A 25,418-nucleotide genomic window follows, 5' to 3' on the forward strand; every position below is an offset into this window, starting at 1 on the left:
CTTAGGCCACTTGGGGTCACCTGTCCTGGCTGTGTCTCCTCCCAGCCTCCCAGGCACCCCCAATTTCCTCGCAAGCCTTGGCTTTGTGCAATCCCTGCTCAGCAATAACAAAAACATCAACTATTATCAACTTTGTGTCCATCACAAATCCAAAACACAGCCTCATAGCAGCCAGTGTGAAGAAAATTAACTCTACCCCAGATGAAACCAGCACACTGGCCAACACCCACCCCAGGTTTTCATACTAAACATGATATCCTATGGAATGGAATATCCCTTTGCTCAGTTTGGGTCACCTGTCCCGGCCATGCCCCCTCCCAGCTTCTGCTAGCTTCTCATAGGCAGCACATGAGACACCAAAAAGTCCTTGACTCAGGGCAACCACAGCCTAGCATGTGCCCTTAACACAAAACATCATGTGTTGCCAACATTATTTTCTTACTAAATCCAAAACACAGCATTGTACCAGTGACTAAGAAAAAAATCAAGTCTATTCCAGCTGAAAATAGGATGGAACACAAGCAAGGCAAGGCTATAAGGAGAAGCACCAGTATGTACTAGACCAGCAGCGTGGATTCTTCCAGCTGTGCTTCAGACACAACTGCTCAATGCCAAACTATTGTGTGAACCCAGTCAGGCAGTTCGAGGGAAAAGGGGACTCACAGTTGTGAGGGGCAATATGAGACCAAAGGAGCAAAGGAAAGAAGCAGTAAGTTCATTGTGACCTAGAACAGAGAGAGAGAGAACAGTATGGGTGGCTCTCACAAGAATAATAGAGTCAGCTGGGGCAGGAAACATTAAAATGGTCAGAAAACCATCAATGTGTCTGTGCTTAGAGGAAGAGACTGGAAGGAAAGAAATGGGATTGTTTCATACATCAGGTTGAGAAGGAAATATTTCTTAAATGAAAACATAATGCCTCCTGCAAGCAAACTACAAATGGTCAATGATACATTTTAAAATTCTAAAAATAAAGTTTTATGTGTATCTGACACATATATATAAAGCAGGGAACTTAACTACACAGCTCCAGGAGCCATCTAAGTTGAGAAATCTTTCAGGCTGCTCCAGAAGCAGGAGGAAAAGCATTGTCTTCATTTTATGACAAGAAGCAGCAGAAGCAACAATGCCAAGTAAGAATTTCACAAGCATGATTTTTTAAAAACATGCTGGAGTTATATTTCTAAAGCTGAGAAAATATCCTATATTCCAAACTACTTCTCCAACAATAAACAGCTTATACAGAATTCAGAATCAACAGCTAACATAAATGGGGCTTTGCATTCTGGAAAAGAAAATGAACCACACTTGTGAATGTATTATGTTAAAATACCGAAAAATCTGGAAAGGGCACATTTTGGTTTAGAATTACATTTTCTCAGGTAGTCAGATAGTTTATACTCACAGATTTCTTCAGCAAAGACAGAAGAAAATTACAGTAATAAGAAGACATGCCAAAAAACCACTGAAACCTCCATTGCATTGAGTTTACATCTGCATTGTTGAGAATTTTAATACCAAGAAAACATGAAAAACAACAAACCAAAGGGAACGTGTTTATTACAAAACAAAAAAGCAAGGAAAATACTGTAAAACAGCTTATATTTCATAAGATTGAATGTTTAAAAGATGGCTGATAAAAGACTGAATGTTTAAAACTCGAATTGGAACAGAAATCCGGCCACTGAACAGATGGTGACAGTTGTCTGGTATTGGGGGGAAAGAAGAAAGATAGAGAAGGAGTTGAGGATGCTGGGGCAGCACCAGCTCAGGGCTCTGATCACTCAATGAACAGGACCAGGACAGCCCTCTTCAGAAAGGACCAGGTAGGGGAAAGACTGGAGACTGGCAGGGAAGTAATGGAAAGTAGAAGAGAAGTGAAAAAAGTACTGTAGATTTTATGTTCCTATCCTTCCTCTTCCTAAAGGAAAAGGAGGGAATAAAATGCCACTGCTACAGGGTTCCCTCCTACATCAGCAGCAGTGGTTCACTGTCTCCTGTCTCTTCCTGAGTCTCTCCATCTTTTCGCACCACCAAGGCCCAACTCACTCAGTGGCTGCTTTTTGTTACCTCCAGTGGACTGTAAAGGGCTGTCTCTGTCAAGACAATGCTCTCACTGTGTTTAAAGCCAGCTCAGCACAAATAGAAACTTCTACCCCAGGGTCCCAAATCCATGTAGCACAACCACTTGTTCAAAGACTGAACAGAGAAAGGCTTTCCCTGGCTTTCAAGTAACAGCAGGACTGACCCAATCCAGCACCTTCTGTACCAGTGCCACAAACAGGTGTACTACAAACAGACTGCAAGAGATGGAGGTGGGAGGGGAGGAGAAACCAGTTCAGAAATATAATGAGACTCATCTGAAAAGTAAGATGCTGGTAGAGAGAGTCAAGTCCCTCTGAAGGTTGGAAGTACCACCAATAGGAAATGCTAAAGTTAAATAAATAAATAAATATCACTGAGCATTATCCTGATCAGGATAAAGGCAGAACCAAAACAAGAGGCAAAGATAAATAAGGTGACACGTTTCCCACAAGAGTTCTCTCTTTCCAAGAAATATTCCACTCTGAAAGCAAGAATCATGACTGACAGATGCAGCTGTTGATATAAATGGCAGTGGCATTATCAGCAAACTGTGAAGAACTGAAATGTCAGAATGAAAAAGAGAAGAGAAAGCACTCCTCAGCATTGTCAAAAGCCTAACATCATTCCAATTGCTATAAAAAAATCCCGAAAGCCACAACTGGGACAGACAGGTCAACAATAAGATCACAAGTAGGACCAGGAGCACCATCAATTTTAGGTTTTGACATCCAAATTCAAATCAGACCATATGAGGCTTTAAAATTCACTTAATGTAAAAATCCTGTATTTTTAATCTTGCCAAATTTAAGAGCCTTATTATATATTACCTAAAATACAGCCTGTAGAACAACTAAATCCACTGCCAAACTAGAGTGGAAAAATGCTTAATTTGCACAAAATTATAAATAATACAATAAAATCATGTTGCCCTTTACTTAGAGAAAAATCAGCAGCTGAAACCAAGAGCTAAAAATGTAGAGATCTGAAGGACAGAACAAAGTCTTGAATTTACACTTGCAAATTTAGTAAAAAGAGTAAAAGGAAGTCGGTGGGCCAGTATTTGTTTTGTAAATCATGAGACTGTACCTGACTCAAAAGTATATGTATTTGATGATACCTTATCAACAGTTCTTCAGTCACTTAACTGTATCCTTTCAAGTACAGCTCAATTACCAATCATTAGCAGTACGAATCAGAAAACAAGCTGTTCTGAAATGAGAAGAACTAGACAGGACCATGACAGTTTTAAATGTACTTGTTTCATATTCACATTATCCATATTAACATGGCTATGAACTGAAATGTGGCAATTAAAAATTAGGATGTGTAGATTCATAGCAGAATTTTAGAAGGCTTATAAAAATAATTTTCTTTACTAGGGATTCAACTACAATACAAATAGGTCTTTAATGGGGGGGGGGGGGGTAGGGGGGTTAAGAAGAGGTTGTATAGAGCAGTACCCAAGTCTTTCCAGAGATTTCAGGTAACATTGGTTACTTGAATGTCAGTGGGGGTTACGTGGTTTTTGGTGACACGCTTTTTAAAGAAATACTCATCATTGGCATAATATTGCTTTTGCCAAGGTGGTATTACCTTTCTCTGGGGAGCTGTCATTAATGATACTAGTAACTTTTAATTATTTTTTATTTTGGGGATTTAATAATGGAATTTCCCTGGCATAATAAATCTGTGCAGCACAGACCACACCTCACTCCTTCCATTTATAATTACAGTATTCTGTTGAGAAGATACTCAACACTAGGGGTTTGAGTATTTGCTGTGTATTTTTTAATAGCTGCTGTATATCAGAGGTAGATGGTTCATTTTTTCATCTTAAACACACAGTGAAGCATTTCTACATGAGAAGAGCTATAAAAGCTGTTACTTCAATGTTAGCAAGTAGTAAGGTTAATTCTGCCATTAGCTCAGCAACAGTACATTTGTACAAGGAGAACATCCAGCATCCTGAGAGGATCTTAATCCTATTAAATGACAGACTTTCTTACAAGGTCTACTCCTTCTGAGCGAATCACATTTTTGGCACCTTTGTTTCCAGCAGATGTGCCAATTAAGAGGCTTACACTGTAAGAAGTAGTATAACCTTTCCATGCCAACTTTTAGTCTTTATGGATAGGCTCATTCATATGCAGAAGGCAGGTGCAGCAGCCAAGGCATTTTAGACCCCAGCAGCAAATCAAAGTTTTCTAGGTATCTTTGCCAGTTGACTCTTAACTATGTTTTCTTGAGCCAAATACATTTTGAGGAGAACAACTTCATAGTAGGTAAGTGCAAACACGAAAAGGTCTGAGCCTGACCTGACAGGTCAATCTCTTGCTTCCCAAATAAGACATCCAGCAAGAACAGGAGGAAAAAAAGAGCAGGTGTTGATAGAAGAGTCAGATTAGCCCAACCATCTGATTCATGCAAGAGCATTGCAATGCCTGTGGATTTCTCAAATAAATTATCTAGAAAGCAGATCCATCACTTATTTTTCAAAACAAGCAGAGCACTTCTGATGTCAATGTAATTTATTGCTACTTACTTTTTGAGAAACTAATCTTCTCTCCCTAATAAGGGAATTCCTGTACTTGCTTATCATCCTTATGAAGTCCTATATTCATAAAAAGGACTTAAGCACTATAATGCCCTTTTATCCCCCACACTAGGATTCACAAAGGCCAGGCCCTTTTGCTATTAATACTGTTGTTCCTGTGCATATCTTATTCCATTGCTTTGGGCTTTTAGCAAATTGTTATAAGAGACTCATAGTCTCTCTGTTTCTTGACCCTCTTTTACTAGATGGGGAATGGCTCATTTTGAGTTAGATTTCCTGTGGTATTAAAACCAGCACACATTCCCAGGTACAGTCAGCAGGCATTACAGGGAGGCTAAGCAGGGAAGGAATGCCAGTGAAGCTCTGCATCTTCAGTTCCAGGTAACATTAAAAAATAAAGCCCAGATATGCCCAAATGTCCCAGCAATATCTTCCTGGAGAAGGCACCTGTGAGATGTGACAGCACAGAAATGTGGCATTGAGGTTTTCAATAAATATATGGTGCCCACCTCACCTCAATCTAAGGAACTTGTGTCATAAGGAGATGAAAGTGAGACAAGAGCTAAAGGAAGGTAAATTAAGCATAATAAGGAATAATATTAATCTGCTGTAATGTGTTGACCGCACATACATCTTTTCTGGAGAGAAATCTATGAAGAGATAAGTAAATTAACGTCTGGGAAAGACAAACTGGCCCTGAATAAGAACTGGAAGTATTTTAATTAGATTTCTGAAAGAAACTCAGCGCCCTTCTTTTTCCTGAACCACTTGATTGCAGCCTAAGATTACATGAAAAATCCACACTAATCCTTCAGTTTCTGTTTGCAGAAAGTCCAGTAGTTCAGGCAGTGAACAGCAGGCAGTTCTCAAGATTCACTCTAGGGGCAAATCCATCCAACAAGCCAAAATTTAACTCTTGGCTAAGTAGCTGATGTTTTGTAAGACCACATGTCGAAGGTTGGTTCTTTCCCTTTTCCCTCTGTGGAATTTTCCCCACTGTCATGGTAAAATACCTGTTGATTATGCCCTGGTGGCAGGGGGAAGGGAGGGAAGAGAGAAACCCCACAAAATTCAAACGGCCAAAAAAAAAAAAAAAAAAAGAAAAAAAAGGAAGGCACTGACTCAGCCCATTTCGCCCGCGAAATTCGAGCAAGAAAAACAATCACCATCTCTCTCCCATCCCTGCCATCCCAGCGCTGGGAGCCATCCTCACTGCTGTCGGACCCTGCCCTGTTCCCTTCTCGCTGTAACCTGCCACCATTCAGCACTCTGCTGAGCACTAAAACCACCACCATAAGCAAAAGGGTCTCTCCATCTCTCTCTCCCACTTGAACTACTGCCATCATCCCCCCACCCCAGCCCTCCTACAACTATACAAAACCTGCCTGCCCCCACCACCAATAACTGCAACTCAAAAAAAAAGTACCTGCAGCCAAAAAAAACTAAAACTAAGTTACTGTTCTGTTTGAAACTAATTTCATAACTGTTTTTGGTTTTGTCGTGTTAGATATATTAATAAAGAACTGTTATTCCTATCCCCATATCTTTGCCTAAAAGCTCCCTTAATTCCAAAATTATAATTTGTAAAAAAGAAAAATTACATTTTTCAGTTCAAAAAAAGACTTCTGCCTTTTTTAACAAATACCTGTCTTTCAAACTTAGACACCACAGCATAAAGACACACATAACTTTAAACATCTCAAATTACGTCTGTCATGCTGTCCTGCTGCCCAGATCAGGGCTTTTGTCTCAACAGCAGCCTTTGGCAAGTGATATTTTTTAACAATTAACATATTTAACATATTGTCCTTCAGAGCTGGCATATTTTCTGAATAACAAAATATACAGACAGGTCCAATAATACTCCAATCACATTAATAAGGAAATTTTCATTTTTATGCACGTTTTTATATCTATCCAATTACTGATGCATAAATGACTCCAGGTAAAACTCACAGTTGCAGTGATTCATTTAAGCTCTTTCTAAGAAGCATTACATTTAAAAATAAACATCTTCCTATCTATCCAGAAACAGCAGGTAAAACTACAAAGTAAACATGCAAAAGAAAACTTAAAAATTGCAAGTGGCTTGACAAATCTGCTTTGCAATTTTATTTTAGACCACGCTATTGCAGTGTTTTACAGGTCAGTTGCCATCCTGAATTAATCTGCAATATATTCTCCAATCCACAATGTCTGTTCAAGGGTTTTATGCTGGAAGCTTCTGAATTTGTCCAAATTCAAAACAGTACATATACACAAGCAAGAGTAGTTGAAAAAATTCAAGGATGGAGGATGTTTCAAAGGTACCAAGAAAGCACTTTTTTCTTTATTTTTGTTTGTTTTGGCAGTCCCTCAAAAGACTCCATTTTCTAATCTCCCACGCATCGGAATGCAGAGAAATGTACTGTTAGAGAATGTTACCAGACCTTTTATGTGAAAACACGGCCAAACACAGGCAGCAACAGTAAATAGCTGATATAAAGAGCACCATCTACTGACAGGCATCACTTTGACAGCCCCAGAGTTTTGCAAAGCACTGCATTCCAGTGTCTTTCAGCTTTTAGGAACTCAGCTTTCTCTAAGAGACGTGTAATACTTTTCACATTTTCTTTCTCACCTGCCCTGTCTCACCTAATACATTTAAGCTGTTCTCCTGCTCGTGGCTCACTAGAGCCCAGCTGCTCTGAGATACAGTAGCACAGTTAGCGCCCCTTCACCTTCCCATTTCACTTTGTGATTCAAGTTTCCCACATGGAAATGATCATGTCTTGTACACAGTTTCTGTACCACTACAGTACAATTATAAATTAACATGTTATTACCAGCTGTTTATGACAACACCTCTAAAACTTCCTTAGTCAACAAGGGTTTTCCACACTTAAGCCAAAAACATTTGAACTGTCCCTAAATGAGAAGCAATTTCCTCCTTTGAAGGCTTACTTCATGCAATGAAATATCCTGTGGTCTCATGGAGAAGGTTACATGGAGATGGATGTTTCTTCCTCACTTCTATCCTGCTGCTGTTTTATTTCTTTGAACACAGGACTATAACCTTTTATTATTTCACTACACAAAATTATTAGCAGATGTACCCTAAGAAGCACTGAAGTACTCTGGCACATAATTTGAAAATACTTGCTAGCACTATCACAATTACTTATCATGACTTACCGTGTGAGACTTGCATTGCAACAGTGTAAAAGCTAAATCCTTTATATATCTATATTTATATATATATGCTTCAAGAGCATAAAAACAGGAAATCAGAGTAACTTTTCTAGCAAAATTCATTGTTCTTAAAAACTTTCACTAATAATCATGAAAAGCATGTGTGATAATTAATCTCAAAGTGAAAGGAGAGAAGAAACACATATGATTTTTGCTTTGTATTGCTTGACTGATTAAAACATCAATAACAGATCAAGCTCATCACTTACATTCTTACATTTCACGCTGATTCCAAAGGTCAATGAAACTCAATTTTCTGTTCTTACACAATAATCTTTGTCAATCTATTTTAGACCAGGATTAAAAGCAAAACAACTGACAGGAGCATTGCTAAGGGAGTCAACCTGCAGTCAATCTATTTATATACATGACATTAATAACAATCAACAAAACTATGAGAGGAACTTTCTAGTAGGTAGGAAAGTTTGAAGTTCTGCCTTCTTTCATAGTTCTATTTGCTTATGTCAGCACAGAAGCTTTATTCTTGTGTATTTGCATGCAGCAGCAACAATTTCCTGGTTTTACCTCCTCTTTAATTTTAAGATTTATAAATACAGTGACATATTCAGACTTGTCCTGGAAATTATTCTTACTTTGTGCCGTATTTCATCCTCGCAGTCAAATTCCCTCTTGCTGCCCATAACCTGCTACCTTGTCCAATCTCCATCGTGCACCCACTATCCCTGCAGGCAGCCTATGCTTTCCTTGGCTTTTTCTTTTGATACTTTGAGCTCAATCACATATTGAAGTGTATGAGATGGATAATTCCACTGCTTCCCATTATATTGTTCATGTAATTGTCACATTGGATGCAGAAGGCAGCTACATTTCTCTGAATAAAAAATACTTGAAAAGTTTCATTGTAAAATCATCCAATTCTCATCTCTTCTACATTAGGACAAACCCAAGCATCTGGTAAAGAAGGTGAAATGGTGTAAAATCAAAATAGATCTGGTTATTAACGTTACTTCTCTTAAGATATCCCCTGTTCATCTTCCAAATCTGATTCAGTCACCCACTAGTTCTATTTAGATTGCCATTGCAATTCCTTTCAGCAGCAAAAGCAGCAAAGGAGTATTCTCCTTAACTACTGCCAGCATGGCAAAGTAATTAAAATAAGCCAAATTAACAAGGAAATGTTGCCAAAGGGGACAGCTCTCACTGGTTGATCTTGATCCAGTACTGAGCGCCCTATTGTTAATGAAAGCCAGAATGAGTTATTTCCAGTGGATGAAAAACTGATCAACTCACTGAAGTCAGAGCTGAGCTGCCAACTCAGTAAAATGAGAGCAACGAGGGGCTGGGGACTGAAACGTGCTACATCATTAAATGGGGTGCTCCATCATCTCCATCATCAACTTAGTTCAGCTAGGACACACTTCCACTTCCATTGCATCCTGTCTCCTCTCCAGTCTTGTAGAAGAGGAAAAAAAAATCACAACAGGTGGATGTGGACATGACAACACAACAATCCACAAATCCAGAAAAAAAAAGCTAACCATGGGAGAGGGTTCTGGGAGGAAGAAGGTGATGAACATGCAAGAGAGTGTTAAATAAGAATTTCATCAACAATGAACCAGTTTTATTTAACATCACTGTGCCTTGCATAGAGAAGATGGCTTAATTTTCAAATTCAATTTCATCTGTTCAGTTTTTCTTGTGGTTTTAGAAATCACTTAATATTTTGCATAAAATACTGTAGAGCACAATAATAGCATGCACTCTGGTGTGGGTTTTTTCCCCCCCAAAAGTCAGACCTGCTCACATAACCTGACTACACTGTGCAGTATTCTTTTTGAATCAAAAGTTAACTTCCTTTCCAACAGTACTACTTTTTGGCCTATATCAGCATTCTTGTGTCCTTTGGAATCTGGAAATCAGAGCAGGGAATAAAAAAAGGTCAAGAGGAAAAAACCCAAACCAAAACAAAAGAAACAACCAAAACCAAACAGATAAGTAGAATCTTATACTGCTTTCTTCACAGCAAAAGGCAGAAGGCACAGTATGTACAATGGACACACATGACTAATAGAATTTCATCTGAATTTGACAGTTTAATCAACATGCTGAACACTTACCTGATCTAAGAATTTTATTTGACACTGTTTTGGGTTTTTTTTCTCCACTTAAAAATACTCTTTAAAAATTAAGACCTTCCAGTACTACATTATTTCAATAGAGAGTAAAGGAACATGAAACAGCAGCTAGGAAAAACAAAGCTGATTATTCAGGCAAAAAACTTTTTCAAAATAATCTGCTAACCGTCACTATGGACCATTAACTACAGTTTACAAGCCACGAAGTGGCCTTCCCTACAGAAAAAGAAATCCATGGTGACAGTTAAATAAGCATGAACCTTAACAAGCACTTCAGATTCTTCTTCTACAGTCAACAATAAAGGCTTTAGGAAAGTTTAGTACAGTGAATAACAATCTCAGTTTTCCTCATTAACTTCACATATTACCACCTAATGCTGAAATGTTGCCAATTAAGCTATTTGCTCATCAGGAAAAACCTAAAAATAAATGCAAAAATTCCAACTTACTAAAAGAGAAGTAAGTTTGAGACAGTAATATCTGAAGGAGAGCATACTTTTGTGATAGCCTTTACCTCCAGAAAATTTTTTTCTATTTACTCAATAAGAATATTGATTATTTAAAAATACATCTTCAAATCTATCATAAGCTTTATTTAGATAGAAGACTATTTTCAGCATAGTTGTGCTGAAGTTCAGTCACATCTACTCTTTAATAATGAAAATACATTCACAACATGTTTCACAATCTAAAGCATACTTCTAAGATTGAAAGCAATCTGCCTTGAATGAAAGATGGATTAATAACAGTTCTAAAACCATTAGGTACAGACTCTATTGTCATGCTTTTGTATAAAGCATGGGGGAAAAAAGGCAAAAAAAGTATAGGGTGTCTAGGTCAGCAAAGTCATCGGTAGTTGATGGATGCACTTACAGACATTAGAGGAAAAAGGAAAATTGGTAGAACGTAATACCCACTTATGAGATTTTCTTTGTTAAAGATAGAAAAAAGGCCTGAAGATATACAGTAACTCTATCTTGTTCAGTGCTGAAGGTTTTCTATTTTTAGATACGCATGTTAAAGACACATTTAACCCCAGAAGTGGAGCTTGATGCATCATCACAATGCTAATTCCTAGACATAGGTAGAATTAGAAATATTCATTCTACCAGCTCATTCTACCAAATCTTCTGGCAACAGCCCCTACCAGTAATAACTATGACCTCTGGGTAAGGAACTAGGAGGTAAGGGAGACAGAAGAATTGATGCTCCAGACCATTTAGTGACTGCTAGCAGCTTTGAGAGCAGAAAATGCAAGGTCTACATTAGCAAAAATGGCCAATATAACAGCTTCCTGTAACCCAAAGAGCTGCCCCTCTCTCCAGAAGCCAGGGCTGCACACCCTCACTGCTTTACTGCAGCTCTTGAGGCTGCAGGAAGGGTCACATCTGTGAGCTGCTGAGGAACATGAGATGGGCGTGGCTGCCTCTTGAAACCCATGTTGAGCTTCTCCCACTGCATACTCACAGTCAGACTGGTGGAAAGCCCTAAGCACATTCTGCTGGTTATTAATTCTAAATCAGGCATAGGTGGTGTAGTTTAGTAGCACTGCACCACAGGATGAAGATCAGCATCTCCCACTTCAGGCAACAGTTTGCAAAACAAGATTGAATATTACATTAGTCTTAACTGTTGCAGTTAACCCTGACTCAAGTGAACTCTATGCTCTCCGCAGGGGTGTAGGTGAGAAAAGACACTCCTCATCTAGGGAGGAAAAAGATTCTCTTCATCTAGACTTTAGGGGTGACAAAATCAGCTAGGCAGGTAAAGTGGAGATTGAACTGGTGGGCAAGAGATGGCTATGTGTCAGTCAGGGTCTGAAAGGGATGGCAGACTTGAAGACAGCAGCTGGAATATTCAGAGAATAGGAAAGCATCACAAGTTCGCACAAACAGAACAAGAGACAGTTCAAAAGCTAAAGTAAGTTAAAAACCTAAAAGGCAATCTCTTTTCTCTTCTTAAACTCTTGATTTGTTGATAGAATTGGATACATATGCCCTAATCTCTAAAAGGGAATTTACTTCTGATGTTTCATGCCACTATCACCAAAATAGCATTTGTCTTTTCCAAGTGTTCAGGAATACATTCAGAACAGGTAGCACAGTGAGCAGCTGCACTGAGAGCTGCAGGCTGAGCTCTGGGTAGCAGGAGCCTGAGGCAAGGGGCTGAGAACTTTGAGAACAAAGCAAAGGGCCAGGGACCTGTGGCCCCAGCCAGGTGACTCAGAGACAGAGGACAGTGACTCAGCAGGAAGAGCCCACACTTTCCATGGTTTAGACCATAAGGATACAAAAGCCCAGGGTTTCCTTTGTTCAGGCTCCTTCCTAAGAGGCAGCAGCTCGAGTCGTTATTTTGTTACTGCACCATGAAGAAATTATTTTAAGTATCCGGATGTCTGAGACTCTGCTGTGGAAAAGCCAGGGTTGAGGCAGTAAAGAACCCTCATCTGACCATCTCAGTGTGGGGAGTGTGGCTGTGAAGGGGCCTCGGTTGCAGCTCAGGTCATGCTAGTGTGACTCCAAGAGTGGCTCCTGGATGGTCAGATAGAAAAGTTTCCTCACCACAAGTGCCAAAGGCCTCAGCTGCACATTAGCACCTCCCAAATTCAAAGAAACATTCTATTGTACTGCTTCCTCACTCCATCTGCCCTCTCATTGCACACTTGCAATGCTTCTTTCAGTTTAAGAGTTTGTCATACTTGGACATCATTCTCATTTTTGAACTAATTACTAATTCCAAGAGCGGCTAATGACAATATAAAAGCACACCATCAACATTACCAGAAGCACAGAAGAACTATAAGTCGGACACAGCCACTTAAAGCCATCCCCAGCTGAATCACTATATCAAAGTTTCACTTAATGGTATTACAGTCAAGGAAACCCCAGTCTACTTACAAATGAGCTGGTCAAATAAACTAAGAAGGAAAAGGGAAGAACTGTCTCTCATTAAACACAACATTCATCTTATCTTCTGCTTGCCCCACAGATGATACACAGCATAATAGAAAATGCATGCTTTAACATTTTAGTTGTTTCCCTGCTCCCTGCAGTGGTACATCACCAACATAGCAATTTGCAGTTGACTAGAATTCTAGTCTAGAATTAGGCAAAAAACAAAACACTTCTGACTGAAGTCCACATTCAGAAATAGCTAAAAAGAACTTGCATTTGCAAAGTATGACACAAGATAATACTGAAAATCCTCCCTGACATCAGAGGTCATTATTGTTGGCATTTCTGCAGTGCCTAGAGGCCCCTCAGAGCAAAACACCAGTTTACTTCAGTCTTCATCCACCAAATACTTCCAATCAAAACCACAGGCATGACAAAGACAAAGCACCAGTGCAAACTTCTATCACTACCCACCATGGAAAACAGCTTGAGAATCTGTCCCATGGAGAAGAACAGGAACAGCAGCAAATGTGCTGCTGCATTTGTTACTCTCAGACAGCCTGACCTGAACAATCAATTAAACATACACACACATGCAGGAACCAAAATTTTATTAGCACATTTATTCCATATCTCAGATTTCTACTGAAACAATAGTTTTAACTATTCTTCTATATTTGGGTAAACTGAGCCAGATAGCAACAGCTTCACTTCTAGAGAGGAGCAACAGGCTTCTAAAAGTCCAGGACAAATCAAACGAAGAGGGAAAAAAATGACACATACTCCAATAATTTGCTTTTAAGCCAGAAAGTAAGACTCTTTTTTTTCTTCAGATTACACAGTATTTGCTTGCCAGAACATAATTTTGAACATAACCATGTGAATTATTATATTAGTTGTTTATTAGTTATTATTAGTTATTCTATTCTACTTGCTCCAAGAATGAGTTTTGAGGTAAATGCAGCTTCTGAAACAGTCTCCTAATGCAAGGTTTCACCTCCATCAGACATGGATAACCATTTCTATATCAAGCCATTAAGGTAGAGGAAATAACTGAGTTTAAGATCCAAACACCTAAACTCAAGTATCAAAACAATCCCCAAAATGTAGACACCTTCAGGTGAGTGGTGCTCACTTCAGACCAAGGCCGATCCCTCTGTGTTTCTCTGGGCAGGCTGCCTAGATTCTGCCAAATGTTAAAAGAGTTTACATACCTGGCTTACACAGACATGCAATTTAAGTTACTCTCATCAGCAAACTGAACTCTCTACCCACAGAAACTCAAGCAAAGACAGACCTCACTCTGCCCCAGGCCACCCTTTTCCAGGCTCTTCTAATGAAATTCCTCCCCTTCTTAGCGCTGATAACCCAAAAAGCTTCTTTCACACATTATCAAGGCTACTACAGTTCCACTCTCCTTTCGTGGCTATCACACTTCTCATTCCCAGTTCTCCACATTTTTCTTTAATGAAAAGGAAAAAACCTCCCACTTGTAGAGAAAGGTGGAGGTGATTCTGCCCCTCTACTCTGCTCTGGTGAGGCCCCACCTGCAGTACTGCATCCAGCTCTGGGGTCCCCAGCACAGAAGGACATGGACCTGCTGAAGTGAGTCCAGAGGAGGTCACCAAGATGACTAGCAGGATGGAGCACCTCTCCTGTGAGGAAAGGCTGGAAGAATTGGGATTATTCAGCCTGGAGAAGGTTATGGGTCACCTGATTGCAGCCTTTCAGTACCTGAAAGGAGTCTACAAGGAAGATGCAGGAGACTTTTGACAAGGACATGTAGTGACAGGACAAGGGAGAATGACTTCAAACTGAAAGACAATAGATATTAGAAAAAATTTTACTGTAAGGGTGGTGAGGCACTGGAACAGGTTGCCCAGAGAAGCTGTGGATGCCCCATCCCCAGAAGTGTTCAAGGCCAGGCTGGATGGAGCTCTGAGCAATCTGGTCTCGTGAAAGGTGTCCCTGCCCATGCCAGGGTGGCTGGCACAAGATCATCTTTATGGTCACTTCCAAAACAAACTGTACTATGATTCCATAGTGACTATAGCAACTGCCAGAAAATATAAGAGGCAGGTAATTAAAATAATTTTATTATATTATCTTTATGAGTTATAACTCAGGTGAAATATACCACTTGCAGACCTGTGGTCTCAGCATTTTCCATTTTAAAGAATAGATTGTTTCCATAGTACATTTTGTAATCTGTCTAATCATAATGCTATTATTTTCTTGACCAGGGAATTCTATATTTTTCCATCCCCAACAAGGCAGCTGTGTCATTAAAATACTGCTTTATTTTTGAAGCCTTTAAAGTAGCTTCAAAGTAGAAGAAGAGGGTTTGGATGGTTTTGTGAAACAGCTTCACAATGAGGCAAGCAGCAGAACTGGCACTGTAAGTACACTATGCATCCACCTGCTGTATGGAATTGCTTTTTCCTCTAAAAGCTACTCCATCTTTTTATCTACATTTCTCTTCTCCCAAAGTGAAGTTGTTTTAAATAAAGTGTCTGTGTCTACATGTTTGTATAGTATTAAGACATCCCACTTATTTCTAGAGACATACCACAGCTTTTTACTGCTTTTGTTTGCTAATATGTACTGCAATTGCTGCTCCTTTTCACATTAGTGTAATGGGAAAGAACACAAATTTCATATTGATAGTTTTCACAGGACAACAGGAGCCAGATCAGACTACACTTCCCTCCTTATGCTCTCTCAGCTGCCTCTTTGTAACCATCTGCTCAAGGCAGCCCTATACAAGGGCCATCTCTCTGCAGCAGAAGCCACTGTGCATTTGTGCAGCCCTGAGCACAGCTCAGGGTCACAGACTGCACTACTTCCCAGGGGCCAACACCTTGATGTCCTCCACATGCAAGCACTTGCGTGCATGCAACTACCAAAAATGTTTTCATGCTCACTTTTTTTCTGAAAGTCACAGTCCAACTGTTAAAAAATCCAGCTGTAAAAAGCCTAGCAAAACCCTCTTCCTAGTATCACCTGATGAAGTCATAAACAAAGCATTCTTGTGCAGGTGAACTTCATAAAGGCCTTTTGTTTGGAAGGTGAATCAAAAGTGTTTTTGTGAATAAACTTCACCTGTTCCAACTTATACCACCTAAACAGCTAGGAAGTAGTCTGAGTTCATTATTTTGACTTCCTGTGAAGAGAAAACAAATAGGAAAATAATCCCACTTTGAGATGAGGAGTAAAGGAGAAGGACATGAATGGTCCTTTCCACCAGCCCTTCCTTTCCCTCACTGTCCTGGACAGAGCACAACAAATTAAGTTGTCAAGATCTCCCACTTCCAAATGGATGCCGATTTTTCAGAATTCCTAAGCATGCAGTTATTGTGAACAGACTGAATGGGAAAAGCCAGATCTTTTATGTTGAATGGAGAAACTTTGCTGTAAAAACGTGGGCATTCATATTAAACTATTTATAGCAAGAATGGATGATACAGCAATGGCAAAAAAAAAATGCTACAACAAGAATATAATTGGATTTTGAATCAGACATTTGTCCTCCTGTGGTAAGCTGGTTTACAGGATCCCGAGAGATGTTTCTTGTTTTCCTTGGTTGTGAGAGTGTGGATTCTGAACTAAGCAGCTGTATTTTGCACTACAGGGTTACTTCAGCACTTCATTCACTCCCATGAAATCCCAGAATGATAAACAAACCATCACTCTCAGTGGCTTGAAATGCACAGTAACCCAGCACTGCTGTTTCACAGCTCAGGATAAGAGGTTTGTTCACTGCATGGTTCCTGAAACTTCAGACTTCAGCTAGAGGTCACAATTGTAAATGACAGGCTGAGATAGGAAGGGATACATACACATCAAGCATTTCAGCCACAGATTTACATGGATGCTTATAACTATGCAACATATGAAAAATGCATTAAACATGAAGATAGAAGCAGGCACACTATTGTGTATTACTAGTAAGACACTAGAAAGACACATTGTCCTGAAGTACAATTATTTCAGCTATGTGATAGTAACATTTACCAAACATTTTCAGACATTCTATACTGAGATTCTGTGTCCATTTTTGTTAGTCAAAAAGAAGACCCAATGCAATAAGTGGTGTTTTGTCACTATCACAGTCAGAATTGGGAGATGGAAAAAATCACATTCACACCATATCTCTTGACTTTCACTGTGGTGATCTGATGTGGACATTGGTAATCTGCTAACTACTACTCCACAAAAGTAAGCTTAGAAAAGCAATCTATCAGTCAAGTATCATTTCCACATCCAGGGCCAGCACCTCACTCAGAAGCACACAGAGATCTGCAATTCAGATACCCTGACACACAATCTTAAAACAATATCTGGAGGAGCTAAGCAACCCAGCTGGGGTTTTCCTGAACAAGAAAATGTTTCTTAATTTTAATCAGTTCAATCTGGGTTATTTTTCCCTTATCCTGTGACCACCTTGAAGTCTCACAAGAAGATAATAGGAAGACAACAAAAAATGGTAAAACGTCATAGCCCCAGTTCAGTGGGCATTGGGGTTTTTCAACTGCAAATGAAGATTAAAAAAAAAAAAAAAAAAAAAAAGGGGGGGGGGTTTGGGGGGTATGGGTTGGAAGGGACCATAAAATGGTTTGGGTTGAAAAGTACCATAACTATCATCTAGTTCCAACCCCCTGCCATGGGATCAGATTGCTTAGAGCCTCATCCAGACTGGTCTAATACTGCCTTTGTCATCCAACCCATTTGATAAGCTTGACCAAAAAGGATAAACACTGTGAAGCAGAAGCCACTGATTAAAACCTGGAGAATTCTTCTAGAACATTACTCTTCCTAGTCTCTTGTTAGAGAACAGTACCAGGACATTTTTAAAATTTAAATAACTCACAAAATTTTAATATTTCTATGAATTCTAGAACACTTTTATTACTCAAAGGCCTTACTCTTCTGTGCTTGGACTTTTCACCACACGCTTGACAACCCCCACCCCTCCCTTCAGATACAGAAAGTATCACAAATACTTTCTCATCAGAGCAGATCCCCCCAGGGCTAGAGGAGCTGTTTCTACCCCAGTCATTTCTGAACTGAGCCCAGTAAGCTGAGATGAATTCTTGTCCTCTTGGTACTCAGTTCAGTCAGTCCTTCAGTGTTGTTCAATATCATTTTTAAAAAAGGGTTTTTTTAAGAAAGCAAAAAGCAACCAAAAAACTAATGAGCTACACTGCAACAAAACATAGTCTACTGGTGTCTACACAGCACTTACCAACAGAAGATAAGATAAAAGTTTTTCACTTCTTTTACCAGAAACTTCTTTTTATAGTTTTCATGAACATTTTAAAGGACTGTTAATTTCTCTCAAGTCAGATAAAAAAACCTGCAATTGCTAACACAACATAAAAAGCCTAACAGCAGTAGCTGCCGTTAAAAAGCTTTTATTATTTGCTTTTGTTGCTACCACATAATGAGACAAAATGTGTCACCAGATATGTACACCTTAAGTAGGAAAGAACTCCCTGAATAAATAAACTCCTAATGAGCGACAGCTCAGATTTGGGTCTCACTCTCACCATCAACAAGGCTTTGTGAGTGCATCCTGTGGGAGGACTTGATAAAAGTCAATACTGCTGTAAGAGACCACTTTCTGAATCTCCTTGGAAAAGCTGCCTTCTATTAAAGCCTGTACTCAGAGAAGTACAGGATTCCAGAAGTATAGCAAAACCTCTGTTAGATTGTTTATAACACAGATCAGACTTAAGAGCCAGGAGTAGCATTTCAATGAAAAAAGATAAAAATTCCAGAAAACATACATAACAGTGGTTAAATATGGTGTGTTAAATATGGTGGTGTTAAATATATATATATATATTTTTGAAATGTGTATATAAAGAAACATCCTTGCTTTCTCCAGTAACTTTTACTGCTCTTTGAAAGTGACCATTCAACTGCCTGAATTGTTTTGATATACCAGGAATGCTGAAAAATCAGTTATTGATGAAGAAAATGTGTATATTGATATACATAAATAAAAAATGAAGCATTTTTACACTTCATATATTTTCCTTAATTTGTATACTATCCTGTACATTATCAGAGTCTGACTAGATTACGGACATCAGTTTAGCCATGAATAATCTTTATGGTTTTGGTCTTGCTCATATTTCTAACAGGGTAGTTCCTTAGGGAACCAGCTGAAGGAGACTAACATCACAGTTCCATTTTCAATTAAAATTCTACCTCAGTCAGCCTATAAATACTAGATTCCATATTCATCACGAACTTTTATATGAGTGATCCTTCACTGGAGCTACACGTTCCATTGTCTGCCTCCCAAATATAGAAACAAACACTTGTACTCCCATATTTACATTACAGTAGCTGCATAAAAAGGAACTTTAAATTTGTCTGTAACCTACAAGTTACTACTGTTCTTTAATCCCATAGCTGAGGACAGGAAAGAAAGGACACAGTTCATTAGAAAGGAGATTTTGTTTGTTTCTTTGGACAGCAAAACCAGACGTTTAAAGTGCTGGAAGTGGTCTTGATGACAAATTAGAAAGCTGAAAGCAGGAACAAGAGCCTAGGAGGCATGTTAAATTCTATTCAGTACATTGCACTGCTTTGTGCAACACAGGTCTCACTACTGTGAATATGAGATATGTGTTGATATTATTTGAATACACAGGACTGCAAAGGAATCCTTTTAAAAATCAACCATGCAATGGAAACATAAAACAAATGGCTCTGCTCACAATGTTTAATTTACAAAACTATCCTGAATTCCTTCTCATTTTTCCACTCTACATATATGATTGCATGGATGAAGTTTCTTAATGGCAGCTTAATTTAACTCTTAAAGCTACACAAGCTGAAGTCCAACTCCACATTCACATTTTACAGGACAAAGCAAAACAGTATTTAAGTTTAAGGTAGAGCAAGCCAAAAAAGACAGGCCGCCTCAAGCTATAACATAGGAATCCAGATGAAAAACATAATTAAATTAATACACACATAAAAGACAAAGTTACTAACAAGGCAGCAATAAATTTAGAAAAATAGCCTATTCCATTTGCGTGATGCTATTATGCTAAGCTTATTCCATTAAGCAAAAATTCAGTTTGATCATTTGTTTTTAAATGTGAAGCATGCACAGTTTTCTAAATAAAGCTACTGCAATCAGATGTGGGAAACCAATAGCTGATTTCAGTACTTTGAGAACACCACACTTCCCCTCTTCCCCAGCTATCTCCAGCAAGAACAGCTTGTTTTATATCTATCAGTCCAACAACCACAGCTCAGACAGTGAAAACAGGCTCCCTTATATTAAATCATTGATGTATTTCACTCTCATTTTTCATAAAGATGAGTCCTTTGCAAGCAAAGATATGTTTGATATGACTGAATTCCATGTCAACTGCACATGAGACCATTCTCAATTGAGAGCCCTACTGCACCAATTAGCTTCTTTACTGCCAAGCTTGTAAAATCTCCAGATTTAACACACCTCCTCAGCTTTCAATATGGGGCAGATTTTCATGTGCTGATGTTGAAACATGAACAGGGTTATCTTGCCTTTGTGAAAAGCTGGGCAAGTACCTTATTAGCTGAGCTTTGTCTCAAAACCCATCCAAAATTTGGTGGTCTTGCTACCAAATGGATATTTCAAAGCAGTAACCACAAACCTGTTCTCCAAGAGTTCATGACAAATCAGCAAGGTGCTTGATAATTGGCCACCAAACAGATTGCAAGTAGCAGGGGTTTTTTAATTGTTCCAAGCCTGTAATGGAGGTTCTAGTTTGATGCATTAAGTCAGAATGAAATGAGTTAAATTGTATTAATTCTAAACTAGATATTTTAGATAAAAATTAAAATGGAGAGTTCATACCAAGCCTTTATTGTCAAGGCAACTGCTAAAACATTTATTATTTTATTCTAAAAATGAAATACATCATAACCCTATGTGTATTATTTTTTAGGCTTATTGTACTGTTGGCAGTAGGAATTACTCCTATTTGTTCAGTCATTGAAATAATTTCAATTGCTTTTTTGAACCTGTAAAAAAACCCACTCATTTTATTTGCTCTAATAACTCTTGAAGTGTCAGATTCAGTAACAACTCAATTTTCCACTCTGCAGAAATTACTCCCAAACTCCTGGTTTTAGGCCTTTAAGAATAAAAAAAAAAAATGAAAAGCTTTTAAAGAATGTTTCCCAATTATTTTATAACATTCTCTTCTTTCCTTTGACCCTGAGACCAGCTTCCTTGTTTAGAGCCCGGTGCTAGTAATGCCAAGCTTGTGGATTCAATCCCCATATGGGCCATTCACTTAGGAGTTGGATTTGATGATCCTTGTGGGGTCCCTTTCAACTCAGAATATTCTGTGACTCCAGTTAAAAATGCATGTAATAAGACAAATTACTGTCCTATACCAATATATCTGGAGTACACACATTCACTATCACTTGGTAGTCATGTCTGCTGCATTCATACAAGAAGGAGAAGCTTATGAGTAAGAACAGAACATTGTTCTCAGGAACTCATCTCTCAACTGTTTGCTCGCTGTCATATTGGACATGGAAGAACTGGGCTGGTATTTTACTTAAAATGAGTTAGCAGATTATTAAAATCAATCACCATATGAAAATCCACATAATCATATATCCATATAACTTTTCTTTTACTTTACCTGCCCCAAGAAAAAATAAATAAGCAAAAAAAAAAAAAATTCAAGAAAAACCTATCTGTGCCCATTCTGTTTGTTACTCAAGTCATTTGGAAAAAAGTCTCCACAGTGCCTGAAAAAGAGAGATCCCATTATTTTAATTATCTTCATTTAGAGAAAAAATAGAATAGTGCAATATCCAAGATGTGTGTATGCTACAGCTCCACAGCAGTACCTGCTTCTGTAATATCCACTTCCTCCAACTGTTATTTATACACCTTTATATGTCTTCAACAGGATGATAAATGCTTTTTAAGCAGAAGCCAGGACTTCAAGAAGCCTGAATTCTTAAAGACTCACTAAAATAAATAAGAAGGCAATTCCACCTACCTTAGATATTTCTGGCTCCACTTGTCTCTTGGGTGTGTCTTTTGACTCAGGCCCTTTTGGAGCACCAGTGTTCTTAACCACGGGTGAATCAACTCCTTCACCTTCAAGATGCAGATTAATATCTTCTGTGGGGACAGGGTGATCAATACCATTTGGATTCAGATTGCAATGGATAGCTGGAAAAAAAATATGAGAAAGACTACTTTAGGAAAGAACCCAATGGCTCAAACGCTTAGCATGAATTACTGAGAAGTGCCATGTGGTAACCAGAACTATGTCAGACCAAAGCAAATGAACCATCTGTACCTTGATGTGGATTCAAGGTGAGATATTTGAGAAGAAAATGAGCAGAATGCAGCATTGTATAAATTTATTTAGTGCAGGCTACCTTATGGAACTGTGCTCTGCTGGATTCACTGGAGCATCCAAGACTTTCACCTTGAAGCTTTTATTAAATGTTCATCATCCAACCATACCTTCTTTTTCCTTTCTAGGCAAACAAGTTGAAGGTTTTCTATTTCATTTTCAATTCCTACAGCACTCTAGGTCTTAAAGAAAGTGGGATAAGTAAGCCATGCACAAAAAAAAAAAATCAGCAAGTCAGTCTCTGCACAGAGTAATGACTTATCCAGCTGATTATCTCTCCTTCAGTCCTTTGTACCACTGCAAGTTACCACCTACACCATCCTAACAAGCAAGAGAGATGTACGCCCTAGGAGTATATAATGAGGTAAGGACTAATGACAGCAGAATAAGGAAAGCATCCTGACAAAAAAAATAAAACAAATGTAAACCATACAACAGAAATGCCCATTTAGAACTGGCAGTAGCTTGTTTTCTACCCAAATGTTCACAGTTTCAGCACTCACAGATAGTAGAAGTTTTGAAAATGTGGATCCTGAGGCAACTTCCCCTTTATATGACTGACTTTTACATTTATGTTCCTGCATAACTGGGCTACTTTTAGCGCTACTTGTAATTAATGGTCCCAACTTCCCCTGTGTACAAAAGAATTTTGCTCAGATACTGTGGTGCAATGTTTGACAGATCTCAATAGAAACCTGAACTACAATGTACAGCCAAAATCAAAGCTTCCCTTTTACTCTTGCTTGGGTTAGAGGCAAAGGCTGGGGAGCTGGGGAAGGAATCAGAACTACCAGTTTTTAACCAGCTACAGATCCGCCCTTGAAAGCCTCTCATGGGAAACAGGCTCAAGCTCCCAGGGAAAGTAAAGGGTTCTTTAACCATAGCCCATTTTGAAAATCTATTCAGCTTAAATCCCAGAGTCTTAATTGAAAACTTTGAGCCTAAGTTACCGCAATTCCTTGATACAGAATTAAAGCAGAGACCAAAATGTTGACCATTTTCACACGGGATCTTTAAAAACATCCAAATATTTATAAAATATAAGTGATCTCTGCAACCAATACAATACCTACATCTGCAAGCAAGGGACAGGAACACCTCCTATGGGAACTTAAAAAGAAATTTGATTCTGTGGTTTATATTTATTTACATCAGTGCCTCAAGACACCAAAAAAATTCTCTCTCTCCTAGATTATATCCACCTACTATTTTCTAGCTCCTCTAGATCATATTTACCAAATCAAAGGAAATAGCTACTAACCACTTCTTTGCCTATCCTCCATACCACAGAAAGATAGATGTGACCCACCAAGACTGACTATTTTCACAGCACAATGAGAATAAAAACTGTTCTGTTAGTAACCTAATTAATTCCCCCCTGTACAAAAAATGTAAATGTACCTTAACCAACCTGTAAAAGTACTCCCAGCACACCCTGCTCCAGCAAGGGCTGATCAGCAATGAAAAGCCATTTGGTATTGAATACAATCCATAGAAATCCCTCCCACTGTCTTCTGCAAGGATCTTGCCTAGCTGCATAGGAAGACTCCTACAGACACCTTTGAAACCCTAATACACTACAGCAACATTCACAAACAGGCAGTTTTCGGCTGTCAGCCCCGTTCCAGTGCTCACAAAAGAGATATTACATAGCACAGCGAGACTTAAAACTGCCTGGAAGGACACCACCAGCAGCAAGTTACCTGTGAATTGCAACTCCTCCCTTCCCAGTGCCCCCAAACAATAGAGATTAGGGAGAAGGGTGGCATGGGATGAACAAGGAGACCCTTTTGGGTTATGGCACTAATTTAGCATGCATTAGAGGGAGCAAATGATACAGGTTTAAATAACATGGCAGCACAATGATGAACCTTATCTCCTTCTATGTATAACCACATGACACACTTGATGGATGAGGGAAAGGCTGTGGATATTGTCTACCTGGACTTTACTAAAACCTTTGATACTGTCTTCCACATCCTTTTCCTGGAGAAATGGCCCTTCATGGCTTGGAATGGTGTACTGCTTACTGGGTAAAAACCTGGCTGAGCAGCTAGGCCCAGAGAGTGGTGGTGAATGGAGTTGTATTAAGCTGTTGACTGGTCAGAGGTGGTGTTCCCCAGGGCCAGTTCTATTCAATATGTATCAAGTTCTATCAACATGTATCAAGTCTGGATGAAGGGATCAAAGGTACCCTCAGAAAGTTTGAAGATGACACCAAGCTGGTTGGGAGTGTTGATCTGCTGGAAGGTGGGAGGGCTCTACAGAGGAATCTGGACAGTCTGGAGTGATGGCCCAAGGCCAGTGGTGTAAGGTCCAGCAAGGCCAGATCCTGGGTCCTGCACTTGGGTCACAACAACCCCATGCAGTCCTACAGGCTGGGGAACAGTGGCTGGAAAGCTGCCCTTGGAAAAGGACCTGGGGGTGCTGGTTGACAGTGACTGAACATGAGCCAGCTGTGCCCAGGCAGCCAAGAAGGTCAATGGAATCCTGGCCTGGATCAGAAATAGCTTGGCCAGCAGGACCAGGGCAGGGATTGTGCCCCTGTACTCAGCACTGGTGAGGCTGCACCTCAAGTGCTGTGTCCTGTTCTGGGCTCTCACTACAAGAAGGACACTGAGGGGCTGAAGTGTGTCCAGAGAAGGACAACAGAGCTGGGGAAGGGTCTGGAGCACAAGTCTGATGAGGAGCAGCTGAGGGAGCTGGAGGTGTTTAGCCTGGAGAAAAGGAGGCCCAGGGGAGACCTTGTCCCTCCCTGTCCCTTGTACAGCTCCCTGAAAGGAGGCTGGAGCTAGGTGGGGCTTAGGCTCTTCTCCCAGGTAACTAAGGACAGGATCAGAAGAAAAGTCCTCAAGTCGTGCTAGGGGAAGTTTAGATTGCATATTAGGAAAAAAATATTCATGGAAAGCGTTGTCAAGCCTTGCAAAAGGCTGTCTAGGGAAGTAGAGGAGTCATCATCCCTGTAAGTATTTTAAAAAACGTAGACATGGCACTTGAGGATATGGTTTAGTGGTGGACTTGTCAGTGCTGGCATAAGGGTAAGATTTGATTTTAAAGTTCTTTTCCAACTTCAATGGTTTTATATATCTCTAAGCACTTGGATGGCTTAAAAATAAAATAAGTCACTTGGCAAGATGCTGCTTGACTCTTAGCCCATCAT

At 39.3% G+C, this 25,418-nt stretch overlaps 1 protein-coding gene across 1 annotated transcript in view; it reads right to left on the reverse strand.

Moving 5' to 3' along the window:
- The window catches only part of SAMD12 (sterile alpha motif domain containing 12), an 81,345-nt gene that overhangs the window by 44,434 nt on the left and 11,493 nt on the right, over nucleotides 1-25,418 (reverse strand). Inside the window, exon 2 of the mRNA XM_062514915.1 lies at nucleotides 21,893-22,091. Within this exon, the coding sequence (XP_062370899.1) occupies nucleotides 21,893-22,091 (199 nt within the window). The remainder of the gene's footprint in view (nucleotides 1-21,892; nucleotides 22,092-25,418) is intronic.

Source organism: Cinclus cinclus, chromosome 1, assembly GCF_963662255.1.
Source record: "Cinclus cinclus chromosome 1, bCinCin1.1, whole genome shotgun sequence".
Taxonomy (NCBI): domain Eukaryota; kingdom Metazoa; phylum Chordata; class Aves; order Passeriformes; family Cinclidae; genus Cinclus; species Cinclus cinclus.